Source organism: Hypomesus transpacificus, unplaced genomic scaffold, assembly GCF_021917145.1.
Source record: "Hypomesus transpacificus isolate Combined female unplaced genomic scaffold, fHypTra1 scaffold_277, whole genome shotgun sequence".
In the NCBI taxonomy this organism is placed as follows: domain Eukaryota; kingdom Metazoa; phylum Chordata; class Actinopteri; order Osmeriformes; family Osmeridae; genus Hypomesus; species Hypomesus transpacificus.
Genome location: NW_025813804.1, coordinates 115,001 through 125,670, shown reverse-complemented (window position 1 = coordinate 125,670; position 10,670 = coordinate 115,001). Strand labels below are relative to the sequence as shown.

Genomic DNA, 10,670 nt, shown 5'->3' with positions numbered 1-10,670 from the left:
GGCTAAAGGGCGAAAAGAAGACAGAGACAAAGCAGTGGGGGGAGGCAGCCTGCTCCTCTCGGCTGAGAAGCAAGCACGTCTCCTGGATGGAGGAGCCGGGCTGGTCCCTGGTATCTGTGAAGACTGCGGCCTCAGTGGAGGATGTGCTGTGTGTTTTTTTTTAAATCTCACCTCACTCATTTTATTGCTGTGTGTGTGTGTTTGTGTGTGTGTGCATATATTTTAAGTGTATGCCTTTTGTGGGTGTGTTTGCAAAGGGTGTGTGAACTGGAAATGGTTGGGAGTCAGGGGTGGGAATATCAACCACCTTGAGGTGTGTGTGTGTGTGTGTGTGTGTCAGCCCGAGGGGGATAGAAGGTTGCCTCTTCGCCCAGTCTCTGATGAATTCATATAATTAACTCGGCCTTGATCTGCAGGCTAATCCTGCACTCAGTAATAAGGGATTAAAATGTCACCTAAGCCACCTGCTGTTATTGAGCCCTGAGACAGTGTGAGCATGTCACTTTGTCTGTGTGTGTGTGTCTGTGTGTGTGTGAGTGAGTGAGAGAGACAGAGAGGGAGAGAGAAAAAGAGCAAGGGATGGGTTAAAAAAGAAAGAGAGAAGAGGAAGACAGGAGAAAATGAATGTCATTCAAATGTGTAGTCCCGTGTGTGTGTGTGTGTGTTTGTGTGTGTTTGTGCATGTGATATTATTTATACTATGAACAAACGTTCTCATCAACCAGTTTGACTTCCTCATTAAACTGTGTTGACTTGTGGTCTGGGTGCTTGGGATTGGTTGAGCAGGTCAGAGTCATCGCAGACTGGAGTGAGCCTCAGGACCCACTCTGACAAACTTTTTGTCACAGTCGCAAAAAGAGGACAGAAAAGTGGGACATGTCAGGGGAGGGGGAGAGAACGAGGGGCTGAGGAATACTTTTCTTTCTCTCGCTGGGGCAAAAGGAAAGCAAAGGCACGGGAAAAGAAAGAGAGAAAGAGAGAGACGGCAATTCGCTGGCCAACAGACCGGCTTCCAGGCCCTCCTCAGTGAGGTTGCCTAGCAACTCCCTAGTGTACCCTGGGCCGTCTAATGACTCCTGTTGCCTGGTTGGCTCAGAGGCTACTAATGGGCCGGCCCTCTTGAGCTTTATGACCAATCGCTGCAGTTTAATGCCAAGAGACTGACTGATCACTGGACGGGGACCTCAAGACCTCAACCTAGCTTAGCTCTCCCCAACTCTACCCCTTTACCCATCCAGCCTTCCTCCATCTCTCTCCGCATCCCTCTCTCCAAGCCTGTGGAGAATACAGGCGGGCTACAACATCTGGACCTCTCCAGCTCCCACAGCTATGAGCTGTAGCTCCAAGTCATTCCATCTCCAACCCGCTGCGGCAATTACTCAGCTCTGCTCCCGTTCTCGCTCGGCCGGGCCGACGCCAGAGCTCCGGAGCTCCGGTGCTGTCTGCCCACACGGAGACGTGTTGGCCGTCACAAGCACCAGTAACACATTTACACGTTAAGGAGGGCCGGTGGTGTTTAAAGCACACTCAAATGCAGTTTTGTCCCCCTAACACAGCACATGTTAATCGGACGCTCTGTGTGGAATGTATGTGTGCCTGGTGACAGGCCATCTTTTATTGGGGTGAGTAGTAATTGTCGCACTCACGCTGCTTCTTTCACGGGGGAAGGACAACAATAGGCCCTGTCCATGCAGCTCATAGCCCCATAGTGTTTACACGTCAGCTAGCATTAGCACGTCTTCATAAAGGCCAGTGTGTGGCACGAGCTTCCTCCTCCCTTTGTTTCACTGTCACAGCTCCTTTCACTGTGCGTGCGCCTGGCGTGCGCGTGCGCGTGAACCCCCGGTTGTCACATACGGTCTCTGCATGCGTCTCTACTCATCTATGCCGTCTCCAGTCTATATTTGGCTGTTGTCTGGGTTCATGTCAACTGCTGTCAACTGCTGGGTGGCCTTAGGCCCTCCACCCACCGCGATGCCCAGCCTGACTGATAGGAACGGGCACGGCCCTGTGCCACTTGGTGCCACACACATTGGCCCTGTCCTCGTGCCCTAGTTAGAGGTGTGTGTGTGTGTGTGTCTTGCCTCTGTACCATGCGTGGGTGGCCCCTCTAAGCGATAGATTGCCCTTTCGACCCTCTATTCACTGGGGGCAACAGGAGATGTGTGTTTATTCTTTTTTTTTGTATTCCTACACTTCTATTTTTGAGCCTGTGAGAGAGACAACGGGGACAGAGAAAGACAGAGAGAGGAAGAGACAGAGTGAAAGAAAGAAAGAAACGTGGAAAGAAAGAAAGAACAAAAGAAAGAAAGGAAGAAAGGAAAAAAGGAAAAAAGACAAACGTGCCAGGGGCCAGAAGGAGCCCTGGGACTTTTTATTCACAGCAGGGTTGCTTTAAAAGCACTTTTAATGTTGGCCTCTGAGCTTCTTCTTTCTCTTCCCCTTTTATGAAATGTATCTTCAGAGGTTGTTTATTGATTCTTTGCCTGAACCTTTCTCAGGGCTCCACCGTCCCTGGTTTTGTGTAGCTCTCGGTGGCAGGGATGAGGGACCGGGCGTGGCAGGCTGGCTGGCAGGAGAGTGCTGGCATAATGGTCACGACATTTGGATCAGTTTCTGAGGGTGCGGCTTGGGTGGTGGTGGGGTGGGGGAGGAATACAGGCAGGGAATTGGACTTCTCTCTACCTCCCTCTCCCATTTCTCTCCTCTCTCCCTCCTCCCTCCTCCCTCCCCCACTCTCTCCCTCTGGGCAGGGGTCAGGGTGATGTAATTCCGCTACTCTCTCTCTGCTGCCATCTGACTTCCAGTGTCACTCTGCCATTGAGCGACATCCAGTGCCACTCAAGTGCTGCACTGGATGTGTAATTGATTTGCCCCGCTCTGCTCATGCTAGCATGCTAACAAACTAACCCAAAGTGTTATCCTCTCTCTCCAGATGAACCGGCCCATCCAGGTGAAGCCAGCCGACAGCGAAGGACGAGGAGGTAATTAACCTTCTCCTGTTACACCCTTTCCTTACACACACAAGCACACGCACAGGCACACACATGCGTAGACACACTCCCATTCACAGACGTATTCGTATGCACTATGCGCAGGCACATGAACACACACCTATCTTTACACTCCGCACACTCTCACACACCTGTCTTTGCACACGCACCTTGAGATTCCACTCGCAGTAGATCAACACAAGAGTTTGCAGAGTGGCCGTTAATATAGGTCAGTCGCTTCTATTGACTTCCCATCTGTGTAGGCAGAGGGCCAGAGTCAGCCTCACTGTGGTGGGAGAGGTTCAAAGACAGGCTCTGCCCCTCACCCTGCTATGACTGGCAGGTCCGCTTGCTAACAGAGAAGACCTGCTGGAATACACACACACAGACACACACATTGAGCGACACTCGCGCACACAAACACACAGCCTCTGACAGATACACGTGCACAGTTACTTACACATACTCACAAGCGTCGGGGGAGCAAACACACACACACACGTTGATACACCTCAAAGCTGCTCTGGGCCTTATCAGTCAAACGTCAGGACAGACTCGCTCATCACTTTGTAGTGGGCTGAATCTTTGATTTGTTATTTTGACAGAACATTCGATGTTGCAAGAAGACAGGCAGGCAGCCAGTCAGGCCCTTTTAGAAAAACACACAGGGAATTAGCTTAGTTCGAACACTCTGACAGGGACCAAAAGCATTCTGGGAAGGCTCAATCCACATCCTGCAACTACCATTTAAAATCCCTCTCCCAGCAACACCCCCACGGCCCCAGAATGACAGCGTGATTGACTAGATCATTCTAAAGCCATTTGTGACTAACACTATCAGGGTTAATGCAGATTAAGCCAGTTAGAGATTTACATGGACCCCGGAATCACATTTAATTGACCCGGCCTGCGCCTTTATTGGAGCGGGTCAGACACGACTGCGTTCCAGAGGCGCTGATTTACACCAGCCAGGCCAGGATCAGAGCCAGCAGCCCGGCCGCCGATTTACGTGGTCAAGTGTGAACGAGGCGGGGCGCCCTCCCCCGATCCTCCACCAAACGCTCTCCCATTTAGATCTTCTTTTTGTCACGGCGCCACTTTAATTAACGACCATCTAAAAACAGGCAAAGTCTAACCGACAAGCCATGGGAGCAAGCCAGTCTGCGTTCTCACCCAGATAAATTGGATCTCAGGCTTAAGAGGGGACGATGGATGGGTCCCGATATCAATTACTACTCTTTCTCTTGCCGAGAAGGGTGGGGGGAGAGGAAAAATACAGACCGATTGAATGAAATACGCTCAGGCTCCGTAGCCCCCAACGCCAGGCCCGGATAGTCTGTCAGGGGAACTTTCTGTCGAGGAGGACAGGGTCGGACGTGGCGGGGAAATGAAATAGGAGCGCTCAGACAGGCCCCAACAGAGATATTGAGCGTTAATGGCAACAGGAAGTTAGCAGACAGGAGGGGAGGGGGGCGGGGGGGGAAGTAAAGCACAGGCGCGGCTGACAATGAAATGAGATTTACTATGAAGCCCCGTGGTTAAAGGAAAACAGACAGCCTGGCCAGCCAGCTGGGAGGAGGGATGGGAGGGTGAGGGGGAAGGGAGGGAGGGAGGCAGGGAGATGGGGAGGAGAAAAAAGAGAGAGGGAAAGAGAGAGAGAGCTTCATCTCTAGGAATCTGACTCGGAGAGACACGAGCCAGGTAGACATATTCCCACCGGGGCCCTGAGCTGATTGGCTAAGCATAGTCTCCGTTGGCGGCAGGGACTTGTGCACCCCTGGAATGGAGTCACATTTATCACATACAAGACGTCGGCAATTATCTGTCAGGGCGGAGTCACGGGAGGTGTCGCCATTACGTGCTTCTGCAGGCATCAGGCCCCATTAGTGGGTGTTTAGACGCTCGTATAGCCCCCCCCCCTCCCCCCATCCCTATGCACACACTCTCTTTCCCGACCCCCCCAGTCTCTTATTTTGACCCCCCCCAGAGAGTCATTCTCTCTCCAGGGATAGACAGAGAGATATGTCAGCCAGTAACTCCAGCCAGTAGAAAACCCTCTCAGGCCCCAAGGAGGCGATTGTGAGAGCAGACGGCTGCTAATCCCTGAGCTTGAACCTCCATGGTGGCTCAGGGAGCTCATTCTCTGGCTGTCTTATTAGAATGAGTCATGTGTTATTTATTTATTTTCCGGGATTATCAAACAGAATCGGGGAAGAAGATAGGGAGGAGGGCTTCACAGCCTTCAAGTCTTATTCTGCACTCTGACTCAGCCACTGTGCAACCGCCCACTCCCTTCAAAGTCCATATGAGTCTCCTGCGCTTAACGCAGCCTCGCCTCCTCCAACTTGATCAAGTCCGCGATTCGCAATTCTGTGATATGGAGAGACAATCACAGTGAGGCCGTCCTCCCTTCACCCGCTATGTGAACAGTGCCTGAATAGAAACGGGTCGCATATCTACAGTTCTTTAAACCCCAGAGCAATTTGCCTCAATCCAAACGGGTTGGGGGGAAGTGGATAGCTCATTCCCTTCTGGAGAAGAGAGAGAGAGAGAGAGAGAGAGAGAGAGAGAGAGAGAGAGAGAGAGAGAGAGAGAGAGAGAGAGAGAGAGAGGGAGAGAGGGAGAGTTGGGGGGAAGTGGATAGCTCATTCCCTCCTGGAGAAAGAGAGAGAGCGAGAGAGAGAGAAAGAGAGAGGGAGAGAGGGAGAGAGACGGAGAGAGAGACGGAGAGAGAGACGGAGGAATAGAGGAGGGAAATGGAGCGAGTGATATAGAGAAAGATGTAGGGGTACAAAGAGAGGGAGCGTTGAGGCCCAGAGAGAGAATAAGGATAGGAGAAAGACAAGGGGGGAGAAGAGCGAGAGAGTAAGGAGGGTTGTCAGGATGGGCGAGCTAACGGAGGGTGATGGAAGCAGCTGAGCGAATCCCAGCACTAAATCATCTGGGAGCTGCCCCATCCCTATCTCCCCCTCACTCTCCCCCTCGCTCTCCCCCTCGCTCTCCCCCTCGCTCTCCTCCGCGCCCGCCCGCCAATCTTTTCCCCCTGACCTTGTCTGCCGCCTTGTCTGTGAAGAAAAGATGGGCCCAGATTATCTATGATTGGAGATGGCCATTATCTAAACACAATCTAGGAGCCAGGGCCCCCTCTTCCAGCCAGTCCCAAGCTGAAGAGGAGGCGGTGCAGATATGGGGAGAGATGAAGGGTCAGGCTCAAACAGCCTCTCCCTTTATTAACTGTGATAAGACAGAGTGCCTGTGTCCTCCATTCCTCTCATAAGGCTTTTGAAACATTACCTGAAGTCAAAAAAGAAAAAGAAAGGTCCTTTCAATTTCACTTTTTGAAAGAGGCCACCCTTACTTCGGTCTTCTTGTAGAACACGATCCTCACTCTGTCCCTACTGTGAATGCCACCCGATTCAGCACGTTTCACCTGGTCCGTACACGGCAAATGTATCAACTCATGTTCCATCACTTGTGTTGTTAGAAAGGCTCTTTTTTGGCACCAACTGTCACCTGCATGTCATGGACCAGAAGTGGCCGGCCCACACCCCAGAACTGGCTTCCTCGGGAGCTCACTGTGTATTGGAAGGCCGAGTTTGTCCTTGTCTCCTCGCCCCTGTCTCGGGAGCATGATCCGGGTGGCGGCGAGGTGAGATTGACAGGACCTCAAGCTGTCGCAGGCTGTGCCGTCGTGCCCCATCCCAGCAGGTAGCCGGGAGAGCGAGGGCTACTGCCACAGACTGGCTACTGCCACAGACTGGCGGGCCACAGGGGAGTGGCGGTCTGGAGGCGTCTCACGCCCCTGCTGAGGAGCAGCGCTCCACTTTACATGCAAATGAAGCCCGCAAAGATCCCTGAGTGCCTCTGGACAAGATGTAAAAAAAAAAAGAAGAAATGTTAACAAAGTAAAAAAAGGGTATGAAAAACTGCTGGCAGTGTGTGTCTGTCAGGAAGCAATGCTGGATTCCACTGAGTAATAACTCAAGGTTTGCTGGACGTTCAATTAAATTGCTTTGTTACAGACTTCTGTGATAGGGCATTGCCCCTCCAGAACATATGCCCAGATCTGTCAATTGAAAAAAAAAATTATACTTGGAATAAAGCATGTTACATTTTGGGGGGACGGAAATTGGGGCAGGCAATATCACAGACTTTTTTTTATAAGAATCACTTTGGTTCTGTTTTTCGCTGTTGGTTTTGGGGACAGTGGCACCGAAAGGTGTAAAGCTTTTCTCGTCTCTCCGGAGTAAACAGAAGTGACAACTTCAGAGCTGTGAGTAATGCGTTCACAAGCAGGATGTGTTTTCTCTCGTTTGGGCCCCTATACCATGACAATGGAAATATTGCTCCCATTTGATTACTCTACTGACTCCCTCAACATGTTCAATCAGCTGCTAGCATTCATAAATGTATACCTCTCGTAGCAACATGTAGGTGTGTGTGTGGAGATGGGGGTGATCAAAGTCAAGGACAGTCTCTGATGTTTCTTTATCAACAAATACAGGTATAGCACTACATTACATTTACATTTAGCAGACGCTCTTATCCAGATCGACTTACAGTAAGAACGGGAACATTCTCCCCGCGGCAAGTAGGGTGAAGTGCCTTGCCCAAGGACACAACGTCATCTGGCACAGCCGGGAAACGAACCAACAATCTTCTGATTAATAGCCAGACTCCCTAACCGCTCAGCCACCTGACCCCCACTATGTAGCCAGTATTAGTAGCTGCACAATACTGGCCAGTATTGACCATGCAGTATTGACCATGTGGACTGTAGCTAAAACTGGCCGTACACAATGCAATCAGTATTGTAGATTTAGACTGTAGCAAATCCAAAACTCTGTGGAACCAGTATTAGACATGTAGACTGAAGCTGTGTATGAGCTCATGCCGGGCATGTGCACTAGGCTGGCTGGAGTGCTGTCGCTGCTGGTAGCTGGCATCCTGTGCCCACCATGCCAGGGCCTCCCAGGCAGGCATGTGCCAGCGTCAGGTCCTCTAATGAGACCATCAGCAGAGCAGACTCTCTGATGTGGTGCCTGCAACATTACGCCGCGCTGGAAAAGCACCCCAAGGCCTAGCAGGCATCTTTTATTGTTGGATGCAGCTGTCCGCTCTTTCAAAGCACTCACATGCCTCACTCGCTCTATGTCTCTCTCTGTCTCGCTCTCTCTCTCAGTCCTTGTCGCTGTCTCTCCTCTCTTTCTCTCTCACTCGCTCTCTCTCTCTCACTCACTGTGTCTCTCTCTAACTATCTGACTTTGTCTCTCTTTCTCTTTCTCTCTCTCTAAATCTTGGTCCTTTCCTTCTGCCTCTCTCTCTCTCTCTGCCTCTCTCTCTCTCTCTCTCTCTCTCTCTCTCTCTCTCTCTCTCTCTCTCTCTCTCTCTCTCTTACTCACCCCCCCCCTCCCAGACAACACGCTTTAAATGATGAAAATGTTGCATCATTAAAAAGACACGCTAACTACCACTGGTGTCAGAGTAGGAGCACTAATTGTTTCTAGAGCAAATATGTTTGCAAACAGAAGAGAAAGGAATGACTTTAGCTAAGTAGGTTTCTCAGCCTGGCCTTGGTCCTGTGAGAGAACAGGAGAATATGAGAGAGAGAGAGAGACAGAGAGACAGAGAGGGAGAGAGAGAGAGAGGAAGAGAGAGACGTTTAAAATAAAAAAGAAGAGACAGAGGGAGTTAAATAAAACCCCAAGCCATGAGACTGCTGTCGAAGCCCTACAACAAAAGCAACACTTTATTCCAGAGAGAGAAGCATCAATCTTGACAGCATATGGCGTCTGTGCAAAATCCATTAATTTTTAATACATCGGGCCGCTGAAATGAATAGGCTTCCCGAGATTAGCAATTGTCAGATGTCAGTTGTGTTTTGATAACTTTTTGGATCTTTTTCATTTTTTTTCATTTGCATTCATAAAATGGGTCCGTCCACATGCTACCTCCGTTTGGACATGGCTGTTGGAAACTGAGCCAAGATTTTCCTCACGAGAACTTCCAGAGGACCGACAGACAAGAAATGAATGACTGAGGCAAGACTGAGGGAGCAGTGGTATATTCCAAAGCAAAACATATATAGAAATATTCTGCATGATTTCATTTTTGCCCAGCAGAGAGGGTGTGCCTGATAGCAAAGAGTAGTTAGCCTACTTTACAGTGAGGCAAACTGTTCCTTGACTCTGACCACCAAAATACCCTATAGCTACTGTATGCACTTCTGATCCTTGATCTTCTGCTAAACTTTCTTCATGCACTATCTGTACGTCGCTTTGGATGAAAGTGTCTGCTAAATGAATAAAATATTAACGTTTTGATTACCCGGGTTGTCCTAAGTGGAGCCTGTCTGCGCTGTGGAGTCTACCCATCACCCAGGCTCTGTGGCCATGCTCATTCCTAGGCATGACTATCACCACGGCTGAAATATGAAGATACTGTAAGTGTGCAGGGAGATCTGGCTGTAAGATCAAACATACCTGGTGTAGCGGTATAGCTTAACCCAAAGAGTGCCATAGAAAAGGGCCTCCCTGTGCCTTAATCCAAAAGCATGTATACTCAGTCATTCATTTAATCTGCTACCCTTCAATTTATTTATGTAGATCTTTCAGGCCACTCTCTGGAGCCAGACATCCCTTTATGTGTAAAGTGCATTGCCCGTTATTTACTCAAATTTATAACTGTGCTTTAAAGGTTTTCAAGTGACCAGACAACTGGAGGAAACTCACCAATTCAATAATGGGGGGCTTCGGAGACAGGTGCAAAGTGGATTAATTAATAGCAATCCATACTCCAGCCAGGGCCTGCGGTTGGCCAGTGTGAGAAGATGAGGGGGAGAGGAGAAGAGGGTGAGCACTTAGGTCAGGCAATGAAAAGATAGCGGGTCCAAATTCAATTTCTCCCAGCGGCATCCCAGCGGAGGGCTCCCAAGTACACTTGCCACGCTCCTTGAATCGCCTTACACAGAGCCTTGAGCGTCTTTTTTTAATTTTGCCACCAGTCAATTAGCCTTGTAACTCTGTCATTAGACCTCCCACATCTACCTCTCAGATGGGTCTTTTGTCCCCAAACATGAGTGCGTCACAGGAAGGCCGGAGCAGTGCCGCAATGGCCACTAAGCGCTGTTGGTGACAGAGACATGTCAGAGAAAGAGTGTGAGGCTAGACTAAGGTGTGGTGAGGGAGCGAGGAGGGTCCAGACTCACCTCAAGATGTTCTCTGCTCAGATGCTGTGGGCAAGAGACAAGCTTATCTCAGACTAACACCTGTTCAGGGGTGAATCGTTGGTGTGGCCGTCCCCGGCTAAGGGTCTGTATCCCACTCTGTCACTGCCCTGTCTCTGTTCAGAGATGTCACCTCTATACCCGCCTTGTGCCCGTCTTGTGCCAGTCCGGTTCCCTTGTGCCCGTCTCGCTCACTGTGACCTCCAGGCCTTGGGCTGCAAGGACAGAGCCGTAATGAGATAGTGTGTGCGCGCAAATGGGTGTGTGTGCGTGCTTGTGTGTGCCTGTGTGTGTGCCCGTGCGTGTGCAGTGGTGGGTGTGTGAGGAGTACATACGTGACCAAGGAGTGAGCTGAAGGAGGCCGTGTGAAGCCCTGACACCTGAGCTCAGGGCTAGTCTGATTATACAGTTGTCTCATTTGTGTGGTCAGGTGGGAGGGGACTAGGGGGCGA

At 50.4% G+C, this 10,670-nt stretch overlaps 1 protein-coding gene across 1 annotated transcript in view; it reads left to right on the top strand.

The window, feature by feature from the left end:
- The first annotated feature begins 2,935 nt into the window (after nucleotides 1-2,935).
- The window catches only part of celf6 (CUGBP Elav-like family member 6), a 34,689-nt gene continuing 26,954 nt past the window's right edge, over nucleotides 2,936-10,670 (top strand). Inside the window, exon 1 of the mRNA XM_047015153.1 lies at nucleotides 2,936-2,984. Coding sequence (XP_046871109.1) covers nucleotides 2,936-2,984 — 49 coding nt within the window. The remainder of the gene's footprint in view (nucleotides 2,985-10,670) is intronic.